Source organism: Pelobates fuscus, chromosome 5 (assembly GCF_036172605.1).
Source record: "Pelobates fuscus isolate aPelFus1 chromosome 5, aPelFus1.pri, whole genome shotgun sequence".
NCBI lineage: Eukaryota > Metazoa > Chordata > Amphibia > Anura > Pelobatidae > Pelobates > Pelobates fuscus.
The window spans coordinates 290,725,593-290,750,217 of record NC_086321.1 but is presented as its reverse complement, the minus strand read 5'-3'; the positions used below and the strand labels follow the sequence as shown (position 1 = coordinate 290,750,217).

Genomic DNA, 24,625 nt, shown 5'->3' with positions numbered 1-24,625 from the left:
CTCTGAGTGAGAAGTAGTAAAGTACAAGAAATACAAATAAGAGATAATAAAATTGAATTGGAATCCGGAAAATAAAAATAAAGATAAAAATAAAAATAAAAATAAAGATAAAGATAAAAATAATAAAAATAATAAAAATAAAAATAAAAATAAAAATAAAAATAAAGAACGAAAAATGAAAAATAAAAATGGAAATGAGAATGAAAATGAAAATGAAAATAAAAATAAAAATAAAAATAAAAATAAAAATAAAAATAAAGATAAAGATCAAGATAAAAATGAAAATAAAAATAAAAATAAGAATAAAAATAAATAAAAATAAAAATAAAAATAAAAACAAAATAAAATAAAATAAAAGAAAAATAAATATAAATAAAAATAAAGATAAAATAAAAAACAAATAGATATAAAAATCGACTACATTGAAAGATTCTTAGAATGTAATATACTGGAAAATGTAATCTAAAAATTATTAACTCGTTAAAATTGAATAAAAATAGGGATACTTTTGACATAATAGCTAGTTCTCCTTTCGATGGTTTTCTGAAAGACATAAAAAATTCTCGTTATTGAGCCATCCTATCATAAAGGGATATAATGATACTAAAAGGTATACATATTCATATAAAAAGTGGTAAAACATATTACAAAAATGCATTCAATTCAAAATCAATATTGAGTCCTAATGGTTCCAGACTATTGAGTTTAAAGATCCATTTAGCCTCAGCTCTATCCAGGGCTTTCTCTGGATCTCCTCCTCTCCAATGTACGTTGACTTTCTCAATAGCTAAAAATTTAAGACCTTCTGGATTATTTGAATGGAAATTGGAGAAATGTCTTGAAAGGTTGTGGGTGCTTAATCCTTTCTTAATATTCCTTATATGTTCACCCAACCTTGTTTTAAATTTTCTTTTGGTCCGTCCCACATAGTGTCTTCCACAGGGGCATATCAGGAGATAGATCACACCACTCGTATTACAACTCAGGGTTGTTCTGATTTTAAAATCCTCATCTTGTTTCATGTTTTGAAATAATTTAGTTGTTGTTGCCTGAGTTGGGTTATTCTTGCAACCCAAACATTTGCCACATTTGTGGAAACCCACGTTATCTAAATTTCCATTCTTTTGTTTTATGTCCTTAAGTGTCGGGGCTAACATATTTTTCAGATTGGGTGCACGTGAGTAAATGATTCTAGGTTTTACATCTAAAGTAGTGCCTAATACACTGTCCCCCTTCAGAACTTTCCAGTGTTTGTTCAAAATGTTCTTTATTGTTCCTGCTTGGTTACTAAATTGTGTTATGAAAGCTGGGGTTTCACTGTCAATTCTCCGTGGTTCTTGCCTAGTTTCTAAGGTTGCTTGTCTCGGCAATTCCAGGGCTTTCTCCATAGCACTAGTTAATCTTCTTTCATCACCCCCTGGGAGACCTATTATCTCAGGAATAAACTCACTCACATCAAACCTATCCCAATATGTAGATCAATTTCTCCAACCTATGGTGATCCAATTACAGTCACACTTGAGAGATACAACACAAGTAATCAATACGCTGTCAACTATAAAATGGAAAAAGGAATACATCCTAGTCACTGCAGATGTGACGTCCTTATATACAGTGATTCAACATCTTCAAGGGTGTGAGGCCATCCAACATTCTTTTGCCAAGTGCTCAGAACTACAAAATGATCAGATTAGCTTTCTTGTCCAATCTATTGCTTTTATCCTTAGTCACAACTCATTTTGGGCACAACAAAGGTTTTTCCTACAGATAGAGGGCACCGCCATGGGAACCAGGTTTGCGCCGAGCTATGCTAATCTCTTTATGGGAAAATGGGAAGAGGAGTTCATTTGGAATAATTCCCCATTCGGCGCAAGCCTGGTCCTATGGCGACGCTATATTGATGACTGCATATTCATCTGGGAAGGAAGCCTCTCGTCATTGGAAGATTTTAAGGAGTATTTAAATTTTAACCCTTACAATTTGAAGTTTTCTTTTAATCACTCTAAAACCTCAGTTGAATTCCTGGATCTGGAGATATATGTTAAAGAAGAGATGCTTTGTACCAAAACCTTCAGCAAACCCGTTGATTGCAATAGCTTTATTCCCTCGAACAGCCACCACAAAAGGACATGGCTTGACAATATACCTTATGGACAGTTTAGGCGTATTAGACGCAACTGTACAGAATTGGATGTTTGTAAAATCCAAATGGAAAAGATGAAAACACAATTCCGGAACAAAGGATATGATGAAAGAAGATTAACTAGTGCTATGGAGAAAGCCCTGGAATTGCCGAGACAAGCAACCTTAGAAACTAGGCAAGAACCACGGAGAATTGACAGTGAAACCCCAGCTTTCATAACACAATTTAGTAACCAAGCAGGAACAATAAAGAACATTTTGAACAAACACTGGAAAGTTCTGAAGGGGGACAGTGTATTAGGCACTACTTTAGATGTAAAACCTAGAATCATTTACTCACGTGCACCCAATCTGAAAAATATGTTAGCCCCGACACTTAAGGACATAAAACAAAAGAATGGAAATTTAGATAACGTGGGTTTCCACAAATGTGGCAAATGTTTGGGTTGCAAGAATAACCCAACTCAGGCAACAACAACTAAATTATTTCAAAACATGAAACAAGATGAGGATTTTAAAATCAGAACAACCCTGAGTTGTAATACGAGTGGTGTGATCTATCTCCTGATATGCCCCTGTGGAAGACACTATGTGGGACGGACCAAAAGAAAATTTAAAACAAGGTTGGGTGAACATATAAGGAATATTAAGAAAGGATTAAGCACCCACAACCTTTCAAGACATTTCTCCAATTTCCATTCAAATAATCCAGAAGGTCTTAAATTTTTAGCTATTGAGAAAGTCAACGTACATTGGAGAGGAGGAGATCCAGAGAAAGCCCTGGATAGAGCTGAGGCTAAATGGATCTTTAAACTCAATAGTCTGGAACCATTAGGACTCAATATTGATTTTGAATTGAATGCATTTTTGTAATATGTTTTACCACTTTTTATATGAATATGTATACCTTTTAGTATCATTATATCCCTTTATGATAGGATGGCTCAATAACGAGAATTTTTTATGTCTTTCAGAAAACCATCGAAAGGAGAACTAGCTATTATGTCAAAAGTATCCCTATTTTTATTCAATTTTAACGAGTTAATAATTTTTAGATTACATTTTCCAGTATATTACATTCTAAGAATCTTTCAATGTAGTCGATTTTTATATCTATTTGTTTTTTATTTTATCTTTATTTTTATTTATATTTATTTTTCTTTTATTTTATTTTATTTTGTTTTTATTTTTATTTTTATTTTTATTTATTTTTATTCTTATTTTTATTTTTATTTTCATTTTTATCTTGATCTTTATCTTTATTTTTATTTTTATTTTTATTTTTATTTTTATTTTCATTTTCATTTTCATTTTCATTCTCATTTCCATTTTTATTTTTCATTTTTCGTTCTTTATTTTTTTTTTTTTTTTTTTTTTATTTTTATTATTTTTATTATTTTTATCTTTATTTTTATTTTTATTTTTATTTTTATTTTTATTTTTATCTTTATTTTTATTTTCCGGATTCCAATTCAATTTTATTATCTCTTATTTGTATTTCTTGTACTTTACTACTTCTCACTCAGAGAGATAAACTGCTGTTCAATGCATAATCTTCCAAACAGTATTATTTTTAACTTATGATAGGATATGCTCAAGTAATGCTAACATTTAATGAACTAAATTTTTGTCGTTTTTTACAAGTAATTATGGGCTGATTGATACCTGTCTCATTGAATGTACAAAGTGATTTAATTCATTTTATCGATAATGAAAATTATTTAAATGTATGGATTTTATAACGAATATAAAAGGATTAATGTAGTAGAAATTTGATTTTAAATGAAATAGGCTCTAGCAGAGTAAGAGCTAATGCCACTATGATAATTGTATAATGAATGTTAAAGGATTTATGTAGTACTAATTCGACACCAAAATGGAATGTGCTCCAGCAAAGAAAGAGTTACTGTTTCAATGAAACAATTAGACCAGAATGTACTTAACAGTTGAGAGAACCGAGAATGCCATCCTCTGATGAAGTGATCTCTGGATCACGAAACGCGTAAGGCGGCATTCTACTCTGAGTCCCAGGGGAGCAAGCTGGAACGCAAACCGGAGCCGCAGTGGAACGCACGCGGCTGCCAGCAAGTTTGTCCACAAACACGAGGAGGTCCACATCTGACTTCATCCGGCCGGTGAGAAAAGATTTTTACATCTCTTTGGACACTCGTAACTTTAACCAGACAGCAGTTGCTCTCCATATCTGGGAACTCCCATGAACTTTTAATGTCTTTTATATTTTATGTGTGAGTCTTTGACAGTTAAGTGTTGTTAAATAAAACCGTGTATATTTTAACCAATCTGTCGGCTGCACAGTATAATTGACGAATTTCGTTTTCTACTACAGTGGGATTACATGCAATTTTTCCCTAATTTATTTCATCCTCAAGTGTACTGGTCAACATATATTGTGGAACCTTTACTAGATTATTTATTTTCAGCTGATTTTTTTCATCCTTCTTGCCCTTACATGGGAAGAATAGATACAAACAGCTGATACATTTTGTTATACCATTTGGTTATTTTGTTATCTATGGTAATTATATTGCAACCGTTTCCACAGAGTCCTGCAAACTTCTATTGATTTTCAATAGATATTCTATATTCATACTCTTCAACCGTAGGTGGCGGTTATTTCGGCAGTGACACAGTGGTTATGGTATACATATCCGGTCTCATTATCTAAACTTGAGAAATTATTCACCAGTGGATACTGGCGTTTATTTATTAAGTTGCTTTTTAAATTTGAAACATAGCAGTTTATCTGAAACTGCTATGTTTACAGCAAAAAGGGTTAACCCTAGCTGGACCTGGCACCCAGACCACTTCATTAAGCTGAAGTGGTCTGGGTGCCTATAGTGGTCCTTTAAGTTACATCTTGTTATCTGAACTGGACTTGACGTGTTTATTAATCCTGTATTTTTATTTTTTCTTTCATTGTCCTCTGTTATTGCCTACAGATCTACTACATGACATGTATTCAATAAAAGCTGAATGAGTTAAAAAAATTAAGAGACGTTTCAGATATGCTTGCATTGTATATAGAGGGAAATACAATTGCTTTTCCACTCCATTATCTTAACTTTCGGGTATTGGCAACATATAGATCTTTCTGCACTTCTAAAATGTTAGTCACTGATTCTTTTTGTATGAGCATCTTAATGTTTACAAATGGCAAATCTGATGCCATATTTATAATCGGTCTTCTCTTTTATTTTCACTTTCAGATTTCTTCCTTGAAAATACAGATTCAGTCTCAGGAGTCAGATGTTCAAGCACAGGAGGAGGAGTTGAGCAGAGCCAAATCAGAGTTGCACAGGCTGCAGCAAGAGGAGACTCAGCTGGAACAGAGTATTCAGGCTGGCAGAGTTCAGCTGGAGACAATTATAAAGTCACTCAAATCCACCCAGGAGGAGATCAATCAGGTGAAGAAGCAGTGCATATGAACATTTGACCGCAAATAAGAGCCACATTGCTTTTTGCTCTCATATTAAAATGTGTTGCCTACAGCCACATAAATTGTTTGTACCTTACTACCCATAGGAACCGATGCACCTTTGTTATCATCTTGTCAAATATTATTATATACTCCATTGCATATATTCAGGATTTGCCCAGTTTTTGTCGTAAATGACATGAACAGATGCACTTAGCAGACTGGCTAAACTGTTCCCCCTCTGACCCTCATTATATTTACCGTTTGTAAATAGCATCCATGTTTTTATCTGTGTGGCGTGAACTAGTCCTGATTTTCTTGACTATTAAAATTTAATCTCCCATATTCCTGCAACCTCCCTAGATTTCTAGACCTTCAAGATTTGTAAGTGTGCTCTCTTGATTTGTAATCCTCTTGCATTATGTTCCGCTGTCAGGCCCGAAGCAAACTGTCACAACTGCGAGAGAGCCAGGAGGAAATGAACAAAAGTATAGAGCAATACAATGACACCCTAAATGGAGACCATAGGAACAGCCTTAATAACTTTTCAGAGGTTGAGTCTTTTCCTAGCAGAGAGAAGTTGGATCTTTCAGCTCCAAAGGTAAGAGACAACAATGGTTCAGGATCAGTATCTGGTACTTATTGTATAGTCTATTCAAGGTAGACATCTGCATTATTCATATGAATCTGCACAACCTTGGATGGCATCGGTTTTCAGAGAGAGCTGAAGTTGCTTGTCGTCACCCTTATAATTGCCATTCAGGTTTGCACAGATTTATATATATATATATCTCCCAAAATTGTATTCAGATAGCACTCCCAGGACTCCAACATATTCAATGTAAAACTTACCTTTTTTATCAGAAATTAAAAGATCAACGTTTCAGTTTGTAATCTAAACTTTCACCTGATAAAATTTGGATTATAAACTGAAACGTCGCTCTTTTAATTTTTGAGCAATAAAAGCGAAGTTTTTTACCTTGAATACTTTGGAGTCCTGGGAGTGCTATATGAATTCAATTTGTCTATTAATGCTGACAAGTACCGGGCAATAACACCAGTAACTATTTTGTGTGTATATATATATATATATATATATATATATATATATATGTTTATGTGTGTATATATATATATATAATTTATTCCAACTCTCCGTAATTTCCTTTTCCTGGTCATAGGCCATGGCAGCACAACAATGGGTAGCTCCTCCCTATCCCTTAACAGACAGGAACCTAATTAAAACAGAAGGTATAAGTAACCCCTCCTACCTCTCCCACCCTCAGTCTTGTTTCCAGCAATATCCGAAGGCGGTATCTTTGTGTTGCCATGGCCTATGACCAGGAAAAGAAAATTACGGTAAGTAGGAATACATTTTCCTTTTTCCTGGCCATATCCATTGCAGCACAACTATGGGTAATACCCAAGCAATAACCAAGGGAGGGAAAGAAGTACACAAGATTTCCAAATTATGAATGCAAAGTGAAAACACACACACCTCATAAGGGCATTGGAAATTAAAAACTGATTGCCCACTATTGCCACATTACCAGATTTACCTACTCAAATGTACCAAAGAAAATGTCTGAAAAAAGTATTGGTTGAGGACCAAGCAGGCATTGAAAGGACCACTATAGTGTCAGGAAAACAAACTTTTTTAGTCCTGAAATGACGAAGTTTGTCCTAGTGATAGGACAGAAACAAATACATTCTGTTTTAATTAGGTTCCTGTCTAATTAGGGATAGGGAGGAGCTATGCATTGTTGTGCTGCCATGGATATGGCCAGGAAATAAATAAATATATATGCGACCGCGGTGCCCGCCAGCTTTAACCGCTGGGGCCGCATTGAAGGGGTCCAACGGCTGGCCCATGCTGGTAGGGCCACCCGATGGCAATGACTTTCCAGGGGGCCCGGTCAGCACTGCTGCGTTTTAACGGCACGTCCAACCCCCCCTGAGATTACATCAGAGCTGGGAGGAAGTGGCTGCCCCGGTCACTCCTCCCAGCTTACACCGGGAGCCGTGCGGGAGGAGGAAGGAAAGGAGGGAGTCAGAGTGGGAACTCTTGCTCCCATCAGGCTGAGTCACTGGACCCCAGGAAAAGTCACCCTCCTGCACCTTAACCCCTTAAGGAACAAACTTCTGGAATAAAAGGGAATCATGACGTGTCAGACATGTCATGTGTCCTTAAGGGGTTAAAGGTAGGAAACCTGGAGAGTGACTAAAACATTTTGTTTGTGTGTGTGTGTGTTTGTATGTATGTGTGTCTGTATGTCTGTGTGTGTGTGTGTGTGTGTGTGTGTGTGTTTCTATGTATGCGTCTGTATGTATGTGTTTTTGTGTGTGTTTGTACGTCTGTGTGCATGCATTTGTGTGTGTGTATATATGGAGGGTGTCAATGATGGTTTTCTGCACAACTGTCAGGTCAGCAGTCTTCCCCATAATTGTGATTCCTACTGAAGCAGACCATTTAAAGGCTCAGAAACCCTTTGCAGGTTATGGCTTACTTAGCTGATTAGAGTGGGACACTGTGAGCCTAGAATATTGCACCTTTTCACAATATTCTAATTTACTGAGTTTGTGGATTTGGGGTTTTCATGAGCTGTAAGCCATAATCATCGTACATCGCTTGAACTATTTTGCTTTGCATGTAATGCGTCTATCCCTTTACGTTGCATTACTGAAATAAATGAACTTTTGCTTGATATTCTATCACCTGTATCTCAAGGAGAGTCCTTTTTTTTGTCAAACCACTCCAAACCAGTTTGGCAGATCAAGTTGATGGGACTCATTGTAGCATTTACTCTACAATTAAGTGTGGTAATTAATTAGGTGTCAGAGTGCCACTGTAATGCTGTCTCTGATGTTAAAGAGATGCTGTCACTTTTTCAATGGTTCCAAAAGTCACTAAATGGAGGAACACTTAAAGGACCACTATAGGCACCCACACCACTTCAGCTCAGTGAAGTGGTCTGAGTGCCAGGTCCCTCTAGTTTCAACCCTGAACTGAGGGTTAATCCAGCCTCTAGTGGCTGTCTTACTGACAGCCACTAGAGGCCAGTTCTGCGATTCTCACTGTGAAAATCAGTGAGAAGACGCTGACGTCCATAGGAAAGCATTGAGTAATTCTTTCTTATGGGCTGTTTGAATGCGCGGGCGGCTCTTGCCGCGCATGCGCATTCGGTGCTGACGGCAGGAGGAAGAAAGTTCCCCAGCGCCGAGGGAGCCCTGCGCTGGAGAAAGATAAGTGGTTGAAGGAGTTTTAACCCCTTCAGCCCAGCGGATGGGGGGGACCTAATAACAACCCTATAGTGCCAGGAAAACGAGTTTGTTTTCCCGGCACTATAGTGGTCCTTTAATTAAATGGTTTTGCCACATTATTATCAGAAATCCAATGAAGAAATAGTGGTACAGCACTCCATATAACAAGTGTCTTCTATGAACAGTTGTAAATAAAATATTCAACTCCCATTAAATATCAGGTTTTTGTCAAAATGTACAGACTTTCAGCTGTTCAAGCAAAGCAATTGAAATAGCTCAATACAACTAATGCTTCAAGTAGTTTACCCAAATTCAACTGAACATGCAACTTCTAATGACTTCTCTAGTCTCAAAATTATTCAACCCCTTTAATAGAATCCCTCACAACAGTTCAAATATGCAAAAGAGGTGTTGTCTCAAACACACCTAATGCAACTTATCAAGGCCTTCATTAGCTGCCCCAGGTGTGCTTGAGCTGGGACATTTAAAATTCCTAAACTGGCTAGGAGTTTGTTGAGTGTCACATTTGACTGCATGTTAGACAAATGGAAAAGTCAAAAGAATGGTCCACAAAGTAAAGAGAAGAAAGAGATCATTGCCCTTCACAAACATGGAACAGGATACAAAAAGATAGCTAAGGCACTGAATGTTCCTTGAGACACGGTTGGAAGCATAGTTTGCATGTTCAGAGTTGAAAGAACAGTAGTTACACTATCTGGACGTGGCTGAAAAGGGAAGCTATCTATGGCTGCAACCAGATTTCTGAGAAGGCAGGTTGTTAAAAACCCTTGAGTGCCTGCAGCAAGACTTGGTGGCAACAGTAAGGCGAGTACTAAATGCAGAAGGTTTCCATGCCATAACTCTAAGAAGCACACCACTACTGACTCAAAAACACAAGAAAGGTTGGCTTCAATACGCTAAAAATCATGTAAATAAGCCATGGATGTTTTGGGATTCTGTTTTGTGGAGCGATGAAACAAAACTGGAACTTTTCGGCCCAATGGATTAGCATGTCATCAGTATGTCTGAAGGAAGAAGAATGAAGCATATGCTGAAAAGATCACTCTGTTAAGCATTGTGGTGGCTCGGTGAAGCTCTGGGGCTGCTTTGCAACTTCTGGCATTGACGCTGTCAGCCTATCAGTGACTCACCATTTACAAAACTGGCTTGGGAAGAAGCGGATTAAATAACCCTATTCATTTCTCCAGCACTGACAGTGATAATTTCCTATGGTATCCCAACCAAGTGTGCAACATAATTTTCTCATTACACATATGTTTTATAATGATGCTGTAGGATTGCACACAGGTTCATCATAGGGTACCACCGGTTTACATTATATGCCAAATGATGCTTTGAAAGCCTTTACAGCTTTTCTATACTTTAATATTAATAATAATAATAATAATAATAGCAAACAGCAAGTCAGAAAGTTTCATAAAACAGCATACATCTTTTACTGCTAGATTAATTGAATCCTTTATAACACTTCAAATTTTAAAAATGTCTGTTGCACGATCCACAATTTATTTTTATTTGAATCTTCTGATTAAAAACATACTACAATGTTATTACAATGAGAAATATGTTTTCCTTGCAGGCTGATCCCTTCAAGAACAAAGCACTTCTGTTCAGCAACAATGGTCCAGAACCCTACTCTGACCCATTTCAGGCCGAAGACCCCTTTACGTCGGATCCATTCAAAGGAGCAGATCCATTTAAAAGCAGTAAGTTGTCAAAAATAAATCGGTAAATACTAGGGATCGACCGATTATCGGTTTTACCGATATAATCGGCCGATATTCTGTATTTTCGGCAATATCGGTATCGGCCAATAGGGATACCGATATTGCCGATAATACCTCCCAGGACCGCCAGGCTCATTACAAGCCCGGCGGTCCTGGGGGGGCGGGCAGCAAGCGTTTACTCACCTCCCTGCAGCTCCTCCAGCACCCCAGTGTAAATCTCGCGAGACCCGCGGCCAGCTCTGACGGCCACGGTTCTCGCGAGATTTACACTGGGGAGCTGGAGGAGCTGCTGGGAGGTGAGTAAACGCTTGCTGCCCACCCCACCACCCCCCCTCACCTCCCCCAGCTAAGCCAATGCCACTGGACCACCAGGGATTAACATATTATTATTATTATTATTATTTTATTATTTATATAGCGCCAACAAATTCCGTAGCGCTGTACAATGGGTGGACTAACAGACACATAATTGAGATCAGACCACTGGACGTACAGGAACAGAGGGGGTTGAGGGCCCTGCTCAATGAGCTTACATGCTCCCTGGCAAGGCAACAAGCAGGGAGGGGGGACAACAAAAAATAAATGATAATAATTAAATATATATATAAAAAATAATTTAATATAAAAATAAAAAATGCCCCCTCACACATACACATACACTACACAAACACACTGTGTATATAATTCAGTGTTTGTATAGTGTGTGTATATATAATGCCGTGTGTTTGTATAGTGTGTGTATATAATGCACACTACACAAACACACTGTATTATATACACACACACACTATACAAACACAACACTGCATTATACACACACACTGCATTATACACACACACACTGCATTATATACACACACTATACAAACACACACTGCATTATATACACACACTATACAAACACACACTGCATTATATACACACACACTAAAAAAAACTGCATTATATACACACACACACTATACAAACACACACTGCATTATATACACACACACACTATACAAACACACACTGCATTATATACACACACACACACTGCATTATATACACACACACTATACAAACACACACTGCATTATATACACACACTATTTCAAACACACACTGCATTATATACACACACTATTTCAAACACACACTGCATTATATACACACACTGCATTATATACACACACTCTATACAAGCACACTGCATTATATACACACACACTATACAAACACATTGCATTATATAAACACTACACAAACACACTGCATTATATAAACATTACACAAACACACTGCATTAAATAAACACTGCATTATATACACAGTGTGTTTGTGTAGTGTGTTTATATAATTCAGTGTGTGTTTGTGCAGTGTGTTCGTGTAGTGTGTTTATATAATGCACACTACACACACTCTGCATTATATACAAACACTATAAAAACACACACACTCTGCATTATATAAACACACTACATTCACTATACACACACTACACAAATACACACACTCTGCATTCCTTATATACACACACTACACAAACACACACACTTTGCATTTAGTATATACAGCATTCACTTTACACACACTGCATTCACTTTACGCACACTACCCACACACTACACACACTCTGCTTTCATTATATACACACTAGACAAACACACACTGCATCCACACCACTCACACTACACAAACACACACTGCATCCACTACACACACACACACACTGCATCCACTACACACACACTGCACAAACACTGCATCCACTACACACACACATACACAGCTCCCCTGTCTAAACACACTGCATCCACTACACGTGGCATGTATATTTTGTGCATTTACCTTTCAAAATAGTTTTTTATTTTCCAAAATGGTAAATGTACAGAATATCGGCAAATTATATCGGCTATCGGCCTGAAAGTTCACAGAATATCGGTTTCGGCTCTAAAAAATCAATATCGGTCGATCCCTAGTAAATACCTTTTGTATACCTTTTTTTTTAATTTGTGTATGTATTTATATGTATATCTATATGTTGAATGATTAAACAAGCAGATTCTTTCTTCATAGATCCTTTTGGTGATGACCCATTTAAAGAGAGCGATCCCTTCCATGCTCCTACATCAATTGACCCATTTCAAAAGCCAGCAAAGACTGACCCCTTCTCTGCTGATCCCTTCACTAAGAATAGCATACACTCAATGACATTACCTCTAAAGGTGAGATGTGAATCAAAGAGCACAATTTTTTTTATTTGTAGACCCCAAATTGCTACTGTCACAATGTAGACCACTCAGCTGATATTGTTGCCTGATAGTTATTAATAGAGTTAAAATATATATACCGGAAACAACTGACAATGTGGAAAATATAGGTATATGCCGCCCCCTCATTTTATAAGCCAGTGATGCAAACAGGGCCGTGTTTAATATTGATTGGACCCATGGCAAACATTTGCTTGGGCCCCCTGGACCCTGCCCCCTCACCTCCCGGGCATGCAATTACAACCTCAACTCAAACAAAGAAGAAAAAACTTACAAGAAGTCCATATAAGGGGAAAAAAGAGATATCTAGCAAGAAACCCCTCTGGAAATTCTAGTACTATAACAGCAACCCGGGTGTTCTTCTCATAATGAGAAATAAAATGTAACTTTTAATTCTAATAGTTAAAATAACTGAAAATGAAAAGCAAATAAATAAAAGACTGAGAGGAGACAAATGATAGTTAGCCCGTTCTGCCCCTGTCTGATTGGCAAGCACTAGTGGCACAGGGGAAAAAAGAGGTATAGACAAAAAGACACTATATGATATATAGTATCTATCTTTCAATTAACTACCCCCCAAACTCCCATCATTCTGTGCCACCTTAGAGGTAAAATCGAATTGCCCTCTGCAGTAGAACGGCAGCCGAGCGGTCAACACGGCTACCTAACTAAACGTAATAAGATCATCAAGTAAGGTGGCTAGACCAGAGAAAAATAATACAATTTAGCTGCTGCAGCATGGTCCCCTGTCAACCCCCTCCACCCTCTTGTTAATAAGCAATCTCGACGACGAAAATGTAGCCACCCTCCTGTTTCCTTACCTTTTGGGTACAGAAGGGTGGTTTCCCTGGGGTCCAGTGGGAGCCTGCTGGCCCAGGCTGATAGGAGTCTGCCATCAGCTTTCCCAAGCCCTCTCCTCCATCATTTGTGCAACCTCCTTTGTGTGGTGTGTGCCCCCTCCCCAGCGGCACTGAGAAGGAAGTGATCTGTTCTTACTGGGAGGAAGCGATCTGACCTCACTTCCTCCCAGGAAACAAAGAGAATCACAGGGCAGTTTGTGAGAGGGCTAGCTGTGAGTATGTAGTCAGCCACCCCATATTACAGTGCCCCGGTCCGGAACAGTATTAAAGGGCCGGGGGCTCCTGATTACCTAAGGTGCTGCAGGGGGCCCATGGGGTAGCTGCCTTAGGCCCCCCAGTGGTAACTTCCTTAGACGGCCCTGGATGCAAATCAGGGATTGATTTATTTGTTAATAAGTGTGAGAGTGGAAAATGACAAGAACTTTATCCAGCTTGCCACATGTTTAAGTGAAATAACTTACTATTTCGGAATAGGAAATCTGAAAGGTAGCATTTCCACAGATGTCTTGAATGCAGAATTTGGACTTTAAGTAGCAAACATGTTGGCAACAAGTAAGCCCGTGAAGCAGTCTTCTAAATATGATACAGGCTTTCAGCTGAGGTTTAAGAAAAACCTTTCTCAAACCAGTTATCAAAGCCATCTTTTTCTATTTATCTGAATTTATCTTCTAACACTACATTATGAAAATGTTTGCATCATTACTAATTGCAAGGCCAAGTAGTAGAGCAGGAGGAAGTGTAAGGGTGGCAGTGTCAGCACTATGGTGCATACCAGCCCTTTCACTTTCTTAGGGGAACATCTGAAAGTGTGTTTTGTGGATTGTGCTTGCAAATCCCTTGCTTTCTCTGCATGTCACTATTAAGAGGAAGTCGTTGGAGAGGACGATTTAAAAAGGGGGGAGGAATACAAGAGGGAACAAAGACTATAGTGTGAGTTTGGAAAGGTGTAGGGGATTGGTGCCTACTCTTCTTTAAAGGACAATTGTCATATAATTTTCAGTCTCTTATAAATATATGTAATTAAACTTTTCATTTTTTTTAAGCTCTATATATTCATTTGTTTTTTTAAGAAAATTTCCTTTAACTGGCCTTAGCCATGATGGGTCAAATTCTACTATTATCTGTCCAGTTACTGCTTAGCATAAGCTTCCTGCAGTAGCAGGCAAATTAGCTTGATCAGCAGTTGGTCCGATAACAGTAGAATCTAGCTTGATAACAAAAAGTTACATTTTCCACACACAAAATCAGCATACATCATTTAAAAATCCATTTAATAAACGGATTTTATTTATAAATTTGATAACAGCTTTTTAACCCCTTAAGGACACATGACGTGTGACATGTCATGATTCCCTTTTATTCCAGAAGTTTGGTCCTTAAGGGGTTAAAGCAGAATTGTTTACTTTTTTTTTGTAAGCATGTCCAATATCCCCTCTTTAGTTAAAAAAAAGTTGATTACGGGTGGAGCTTTAGGTGAACTCTACTGCCTTTGTCAACTTTGTCATTGGCCCTGGATCCATTTACTCATCTCCCTTGAGTGCCATGTCACGTCCCGTAGCGGTGCATCAGTGCTCCTCTCAGAGGAGCACTGTAGATAGCTCAGGTTATATACAGTATCTGTAATACTCCCATGGACAGCATGCATCAAATACTGTCCATAGAACCTGTCCCATTGATTCATCTTGCAATTAATTTTTTCATTTTTTGCTGTCACTCGGCATAGAACTAATACCAAATGGCCATATCATATTTTTGTATTTCTATCCTGTGTATTCATTCACAGATCACTGTATAACCAGTGATCTTTATCTTTATGTATTAGCTTGTTACAACCTTTCATATTTTATAACATTGTCACATCGCTACAGTTAAGTTTCTATAGGGTTAACAATTAGTAGTGAGAAAACTAAAGCCCTCCCCTCTATCCTTATTGGTTACCCTAACATTTAAAAATTACTTACCTGTCTTCAGTTCCCCTCTAACCCAGACGAAACGCGCACGTCAGGGGCTCTGGATGCTTAGTTGGGCATACTCCTGCTGCTGTATTAACACAACCGCGATTTTGTCAGCGATATCGCTCCTTTATCCAGGCATCCGTTTTGTTCTTTTCTTTTCTTAGTCTCGTTTTCTAGTTTATAATGGGGGGTTATAGAGACAGTATAGGCACTTTATAAGGGGTGCCCTCGAAGGCACTTAGATCTTTACCTACAAGCCAGCGCTAGGACTATTACAGTTCATACCTTTTTTTTATTTGATTACTACATACTAACCCTAGCGGTCTTTCTGTGTCTTATACTGTGCTATAGGTACTTCATTTACACTGATAATTATTGCATTATCATCTTCCTAACCACACAGGGGTGATGTTTAGGATATCTGGAGCACAAGAGACATCTCTTCTATATCCAGTAGACTCTTTACTGCAGGAGAGCCTGGAGTATAGATGTACTCTGTGCTCCCCTCTACCATTCTTGCTATACAGGTTTGCAGCAAGTAATATACTCTGATTTACTAAGTATCTTCTTTCTCACTGAGACTCTCTTGACTACTTTTGCTATTGGAGGGTTCAGTGCTTAGCCTTAGCTTAGTTTTTATTTCATCTATTCTCATATTTTTACTTTTTAGAAATCTATTAAAAGTTATATTTTAACATTCATTCTACTTATGATAATATTGATTTTGTTATTGAGACACTTATTGGTAGTTTTTTTCTCTTTCCTTTTTTCTTTTTCATTCATGTCTATTATAAACATAGCAGTTTCTCTGAAACTACTATGTTTATAGAAGAAAGGGTTAATCCTAGCTGGACCTGGCACCCAGACCACTTCATTAACCCCTTAAGAACCAAACTTCTGTAATAAAACGGAATCATGACATGTCACACATGTCATGTGTCCTTAAGGGGTTAAAGGGACACTATAGTCACCTGAACAACTTTAGCTTAATGAAGTAGTTTTGGTGTATAGAACATGCCCCTGCAGCCTCACTGCTCACTCCTCTGCCATTTAGGAGTTAAATCCCTTTGTTTATGAACCCTAGTCACACCTCCCTGCATGTGACTTGCACAGCCTTCCATAAACACTTCCTGTAAATAGAGCCCTATTTAGGCTTTTTTTTATTGCAAGTTCTGTTTAATTAAGATATTCTTATCCCCTGCTACGTTAATAGCTTGCTAGACCCTGCAAGAGCCTCCTGTATTTGATTGAAGTTCAATTTAGAGATTGAGATACAAATATTTAAGGTAAATTACATCTGTTTGAAAGTGAAACCAGCTTTTTTTTTTCTCATGCAGGCTCTGTCAATCATAGCCAGGGGAGGTGCGGCTTGGGCTGCATAAACAGAAACAAAGTGATTTAGCTCCTAAATGACAGTGAATTGAGCAGGGAAATTGCAGGGGAATGATCTACACACTAATACTGCTTTATTTAGCTAAAGTAATTTAGGTGACTATAGTGTTCTTAAGCTGAAGTGGTCTAGGTGCCTATAGTGGTCCTTTAATCCTCTCTGGCAGAAAATAGAACCTTGAATATCTTTTATTTGCTTCAGCATTTTTTTTTTTTATTATTTAGTCACGATGTTTCTTTCTCTCCTCAGTCTGATCCTTTTGAGAGCAGTGATCCTTTCTCCTCTTCCACATTACCTAAGAAAGAGCCAGGTGAGTAAGGAATATCCCTCAACTCCCCCAAATAAGTATTAGATTTTATAGGAACAGAAGTTCCTGCAATTAACTTCCTGCAGTGACGTCAATAATTTTTCGGTTTTGTACTGTGTGTTAATGGCACATTTTGGAATGTTTTTCTTTTTGTTTTTGGTACTGGACTGTAAAGAAACCTGCTTGCTAGATTGAATTTCAACACTATGCAGTACTCGTGTCACACAGTATTAAGCAAAACCAATTCTAAATAAAAAGAATATTACATATAGACCATCAGGAATTTCAAATTACTGTTTTTTTCCCTCCCCCGCCCACTGCTATCTAATTCATTAGACTTGGTGATAGAGAAAGCAGCTTAATGTGGTCCAGAATATTTACATGTTTGGCCAACCTGGTTCTAGAGGTATGTTACTCAGTTTTGTTTTCTTCTGGTAAAAATACAATTTTATAAATTCCATATCGCTTTATTCCAGACTGCCCCAAAAATACAATGTTTTTTATTTTATTTTATGCTTGTTCAATTCATGGTAAGCTATATTTGTATCTTACATCTTACATTTTTGTATTAGATGGGCAGATGTCTTTATTCTCACATGGTGGACAGAAAGGGGAAAAGCTAGTTACACTAGCACTAAACAATAGTTCTCAGTGAATACTTTTCTAGCATCCTATTTCATTACCCCTACTTATACCTTTTGTGTCACTATACCCCAATCCCTCTAGCATGTAATCTCATTGAGCAGGGCCCTCAACCCCTCTGTTCCTGTGCGTCCATTTGTTTGGTTACAATTACGTGTCCGTTAGTCCACCCATTGTACAGGGCTACGGAATTTGCTGGCGCTATATAAAATAATAATAGTGTTTGACAGCCTGCATAAGATGAGCATGCTTTAATAAAATAATAAAAATGTTCAACATATACTTTTTGATCTATAGTTCCTATTATAAAGATAGTCGTAATTAGGGTTCTTCTTATTTTTAAACATTTTTTTATTGCTTTTGATTGAATTGTATGTATGATTGCGCAAACAGGATTTGCCAGTCTATTACTGTGTTGGAAGTTCAACAGGTGATCTAGTGTGAGTTAATAAAATTCCAATATAAAAAGGAAATTCTTCTTGGGGAAATCCTGCTTGGGTACTAGTATACGGAAGGCTGAATTAGGTAGGTGTAGTTGTTAAAACATAACAAGGAAATATCTATTATATAGAGCAGGACAAAATGTAATTCAAATGGATAAACCAATAGGCTTTATTATAGTTGCCTAAAATGTATTAACTGAATGTTAGTTAAGAATAATGCCACCTATAAAGTAAACCATCAGCCCCTCAGATTATTTTGATCTGGAACTATTTTGGACATTTTTATATAAAATTTCTAGGGTTCATTCCCAGAGTGACTGGTTGCCTTTCATACTGACCACCCCTGTGGTGATATTCCCACCCAGGGGATACTAAATAACTTTTTCTATTGCTTAAAGGAACACTATAGTCACCTAAATTACTTTAGCTAAATAAAGCAGTTTTAGTGTATAGATCATTCCCCTGCAATTTCACTGCTCAATTCACTGTCATTTAGGAGTTAAATCACTTTGTTTCTGTTTATGCAGCCCTAGCCACACCTTCCCTGGCTATGATTGACAGAGCCTGCATGATAAAAACAACTGGTTTCACTTTCAAACAGATGTAATTTACCTTAAATAATTGTATCTCAATCTCTAAATTGAACTTTAATCACATACAGGAGGCTCTTGCAGGGTCTAGCAAGCTATTAACATAGCAGGGGATAAGAAAATCTTAATTAAACGGAACGTGCAATAAAGAAAGCCTAAATAGGGCTCTCTTTACAGGAAGTGTTTATGGAAGGCTGTGCAAGTCACATGCAGGGAGGTGTGACTAGGGTTCATAAACAAATGGATTTAACTCCTAAATGGCAGAGGATTGAGCAGTGAGGCTGCAGGGGCATGTTCTATACACCAAAACTGCTTCATTAAGCTAAAGTTGTTCAGGTGACTATAGTGTCCCTTTAAAACAATTCCAAGCCTGAGATCTAGAAAGATTATAGCAGTTGGCTAAGTGTTCAGAGTTGTGCTTACAGCAGCAAGTATGTGCAAAGCATATGTCATCCTAGGTAAGCAATTAAAAGGTCACTCGCTTTCTATACTTTTTGATAAGTTTGTAAAAATTGCACACCTCTCATTTCTTTAGATTAGTGATTATCAAATATGTGTACATTTTCCTTGCAGAATAGATTTATATCAGGTACATGATTAAACTGCACTAATCTGCTGTTAATAATCTGGCTACTGGCCTGATATCAAGACTAAATAGCTATAAACATGCTTATATATAGCAGGTAAAGAGTGTCATACAATCCAGTGACTTGCTGTTAATGAGCATTATTACAAAATAGATGAGCTGCACACAATTAGAAAAAAAATTCTGCTAAAACACCGGTGCATTGTGGTAGGACTCCAGTCTCCAAAATAAAGTTAGGAGTAACTGTAGGCATCATGGTTTAGTGCGACATAAATTATCTTACTACCTGTTCTGTGATATTTCAGAATTGTTCTTTGAGGAATTCTAGTTTCCTTGTAAGCAGTTGACAGATATACATATATATATTCTCAAGAAAAGAAAAAATTATTATGAAAGCTGAATATGGAGGACACTCATAAACAATGAGTGTAGACCAAATATGCCTTCAAATATATATACCTCAAAATTATGAAAGTCACATATAGAGGGAAAGGGGAGGAAAAAATTGGGGTAAACCTTTATTGAAAAAAACAAACAGCTCTTGACAAAGGCGTGCAGATACGCCGAAACGCGCGTTGAGCGTCTAAATTTGAGCCAATGCTCACTCCTAGCCGAGCGTCTAAATTTGAGCCAATGCTCACTCCTAGCCTCTACACTCTTAACTGGGAATGATTCTAGCCGACGCTAATTCTTCAAGTTTAATTTTGAGTGCACATTTTAGTTTACTTTATTTACACTTCTAAGCTGCCTATCTGGATGGGCCAACACTCTGTATTTTGGGAATTTTTCGTTATGGGGTTTATTTACTAAGGGGTGAGAGAGAGTTTGATGCAATTTTGCATGGTATATTGTCTGGGGAGCTAGGGACAATTTGAGGCTGCCTCGAAGTAGCAGGTAGTTCTGACACTCACTGATGTGAGTTAGACAGCTAACCTAGGGCAAGCTTTGAGACGTTCCTGTGTTTTGTATGTCTTATGGGTACTGTGTCATGTGGGAGAGGTGTGGACACTAGCTACGCTGTGCTGTGTCTCCTCTTGTTGGTGCGTTTCCCTCGCTCCTGTGTACCCCACTGCCCACACTTTTGCCCTTGGCAGAAACTATAGCCCTTGCACTCCCCAGGATAAGTTTATACACCCCCATGCATATAGTGTTATTCACACACCTTTTGTGTTAATACCTCGATTTTAGGGGTTCTTAGTGTCTTTATTGACATTGTTTGCCTCTTTTTTCTCTCTCCTGCCCCCTGGGGCTACCCCTTCCACTTTGAATATTTTTCAAGAATTTGTACCTTAGAGCTTTCGGCTCCTCATCCACAATCTGTTCTAAGATACTCCTGTTACCTACCTTTTAGGTCTTAGTGTGTATTGGTATTTTGTGGCCATTTTTTTACGGCCATGTTTTAACCTTAATTATAATTGTTTTTTCAATAAAGGTTTACCCCAATTTTTTCCTCCCCTTTCCCTCTATATGTGACTTTCATAATTTTGAGGTATATATATTTGAAGGCATATTTGGTCTACACTCATTGTTTATGAGTGTCCTCCATATTCAGCTTTCATAATAATTTTTTCTTTTCTTGACATTATCTGGGGTTAAGCCCCATATATACCTCCAGTAACCCATTTGGAGTGTGTGGGAGCTGGCTAGTCCAACTACACTCACCCACTCTTTCTTTCTATCTATTTTCATATATATATTCTTTGTAATTTATATTTGTAGAAACAGTCTCATTAAATTGATATTTCTGTAGACCTTTGTTTAAAGCATACTAGTTTTATATTCTTTTCTTTTTCCATTTTGTGGTTCACTTCTGTTTACTACTGCGGTCTTATGGAGGCCTTTTGTTTTGTTAGTGATAGTGCTGTCCATAGACCACACGAACAAACAGGTGCACCACAAAGTGGAAAGATAGTAAAGGCCTCAGTAATCACAACAATATTATAATTTATTTAATTTTGTTATTTGCGAATGACATTAAGCTTCATCTATGACGTAAGCAATGTTATTGTAAGATATTCTATTAATACTATTTTTTAACATATATTTAAAACCATCATTAAATTTAGATGTTTAAAGGCCACCACGATGAATAAAGGGGAAAGAAAGGCTTGGCCCATTTAATATTGTTTGCATTATCTCTATATTTCCCTTCTTATTTTCTAATTCTATACCACATTATTTCATCTAATTTTCCTTGGATAATTTGCTTAAAGGATCACTATAGTGTCAGGAACAAAAACATGTATTCCTGACCCTATAGTGAAATCCCATCATTTAGGTGGCTTGCACTCCCCCCTTAGCCCCCTCAGAATAGGTTAAAACTCGCCTTTATTCTTTGCTCTCCACGGGTCTGCTGCACAGGCCCCGCCCCCTTGGTGACATCATCAAAATTGCTGATTTTTACCCAATCCAATGCTTTCTCAAGAGGAAAGCATTGGATTGACTAAAATCGGCAAGGGGGCAGGGTAAAACACAGTTTTGGCCAATCAGCACCTCCTCATAGAAATGCATTGAATCAATGCATCTCTATGAGGAAAATTCAGCGTCTCCATGCAGAGCGTAGGGAGACTGAACAGCAGGGCTGCCTACTGTGCAGCCCTGAGCCAGGAAGCCCCTCCAGGGGCCATCTAAGGAGTGGCCACTTGGAGGTGTCCCTAAGGGCAATGTAAACACTGCCTTTTCTCTGAGCTATTATACTCACCAGAACTACTACATTAAGCTGTAGTTGTTCTGGTGACTATAGTTTCCCCTTAACTAGGTATTTAAAGTGGGTGGCTTTGCATTTCTGTGTTTTCATGTATCTAGGAATTTCAAAGTATGGAGTTTTCATATGGCTGTGAGTTTAGTTTGATCAATATCAGAGGGAACTCAAAGCCTTTGATGTAAACAGACTTTGTAAATTCACAGTTTGCCTAACTTCTATACATTGTGGGTGAATTGCATCTAAACTGACATTGACTGTTTCTTTATTCAACTATGGGTTATGTCATTACACCCAAGTTAATCAACTTGTGGAAGCCCTCAATGCATTTTACATCAAAATAATATTTTCACTGATACTGTTAGTTTCTAAACACCAACCTTTTAAAGAATTAAATGGAATGGCAACATTGAGGCTACAAAGGCTAAGTTGTAACTATTTTAGCCTCCGTTTTGCCATTAATTTGTAGCATTTAGGCAAAAGGTAGCTGTGGGAAAATAATTCCCAGTCTGGTTAGTTTCCAGTTTGTTTTATACATCACTTCCATTCAGGAGCTCTTAAATTTAGAATATTGTTAATTTCCCTGCCACTTGAAATAATCTGTTTTATGATATATTAAATTCTGCTTTCCATTTCAGCCCGGAATTGCATTCATGATTATTCCAGGATTCTATTCATTATTCCAGGGTGCACTGTTTAATACAATACATTTTTTTTTATGTATTTAATAATAAATAATAAGAAAGAAAACTTCAATTATAGGTAACAGTTTAATAGTGAAATGTATGAGTTGTTAATTAACTTTGTTGTTCTTCAGATCCGTTTGGAACTCTAGACCCTTTTGGGAGCAGCACATTCAGCAGCAATGAAAGCTTTGCAGATTTTAGTCACATGTCAAAGGTAATTGAAGCCACCACACTTCTCCTCTTATAATGTTCCCAGAACTATTAAGGATTAAAGTAAATTTATAGACACTCATACTGGTCATTAAATGCTGTACTTGCGTTTATGTTACAGTAAGTTGTGATCACTTTTTTATTTCTTTTCTTTCTTAAAGTAGCATGTGTTTTTTTTTTGTTTTGTTTTTTTTTGGTTACCTTTCCATTTTTCTTTCCTTATTTTCCCTCCCCCCGTATAGTAATGAGTTCTCACCCCATACCCCATGTCTATATTTATTATCTTTTTTTCATTATGCCATATCTCAATATCTGGATGCCTACCTTTGTGTTTTCCTCTGCCCAAATGTCTGCGGTTTTCCCTTCTGTTGGGATTCTTTTGAATGTTGGATTGTGGGTAAATTGTGATCACATTTGAAATTAGATTTTGCTTAAGTGCCACCTATTTCAAAAGATCATGCTTCCCATATGAAAAAGTAGTTCCTACATTTTCTTAAGCATAACTGGGGGATGTTCCTTCCCCCAGGCTGTAGTATGGTGTTTTTTTCTGTTTTCTTTTTTTAAATCGCTGTTTATAAAACTCCCATAGAAAGGAGTACTTCGATTAAGGGGTTTCAGCCAATTCCTTGTCAGTCAGGATTCATCTTTTGTGTATTTGCATCAAATATACTCATACAGGTGAGTATTTCTCTTGTTTTTTTTTCTCTTCTTTTTTTGTTTGGCGATGATTTTCAGCAAATTTTCCCCTCTGAAAAGTTGCTTTTTCCATAACCAGTAGGTGTCACATACAGAGCAACTAATGCCATCTACTAAGAATGAAATGAAGTTTTCTAACATCTGAACCACCACTTCAAAGCCTTGTATAGGGTGAAGTAAACAAGGTACACATATATTGCTGCATATTCTGAAAGTTTACGACAGAACTGACCATTTGCGCAAACCGTCAACACTGATGGAAGCTCAGTTCTTAAGAACGCACTCCCTCTAAAATGTAAGCTCATTTGAGCAATGCCCTCAACACCCTCTTTTCCTGTGCACCCAACTCATTTGGTTACAAACACAGGTCTGTTAGTCCTCCAAATTGTACAGCGCTGTGGGATTTGTTGGAGCATTATAAATAATAAGAGAAAAATAATATAGCTGGAATTGTAAGACATGATCTGGCTCAGATTTCGTTTTGTAACAAATGCACAAGGGCATGAAGAGAGAGGAAAGCATTTAAGTGTCACGTTGCTCAAAATAGTTATGTATGGTTATTCACTCATTTATAGTTATTGTGTGACATCACAGTTTTGCCCTAAATAAATAAATATAGGATTGTAACATTTAATGCCAAAACCTTTATAGACACTGGTAACCTATTTCTGTGTGATTGGGCCATATAAAATGTTATGTTATGTAATGTTCACTTATGTT

The 24,625-nt window shown here is 37.3% G+C and overlaps 1 protein-coding gene across 2 annotated transcripts in view; it reads left to right on the top strand.

The window, feature by feature from the left end:
• Positions 1–24,625, top strand: part of EPS15L1 (epidermal growth factor receptor pathway substrate 15 like 1) — a 157,942-nt gene that overhangs the window by 62,980 nt on the left and 70,337 nt on the right. For both annotated transcript variants that reach the window (XM_063455425.1, XM_063455424.1), the window contains 6 exons: positions 5,370–5,567; positions 6,015–6,179; positions 10,440–10,566; positions 12,646–12,794; positions 17,294–17,354; positions 23,131–23,213. In XM_063455425.1, coding sequence (XP_063311495.1) covers positions 5,370–5,567; positions 6,015–6,179; positions 10,440–10,566; positions 12,646–12,794; positions 17,294–17,354; positions 23,131–23,213 — 783 coding nt within the window. The remainder of the gene's footprint in view (positions 1–5,369; positions 5,568–6,014; positions 6,180–10,439; positions 10,567–12,645; positions 12,795–17,293; positions 17,355–23,130; positions 23,214–24,625) is intronic.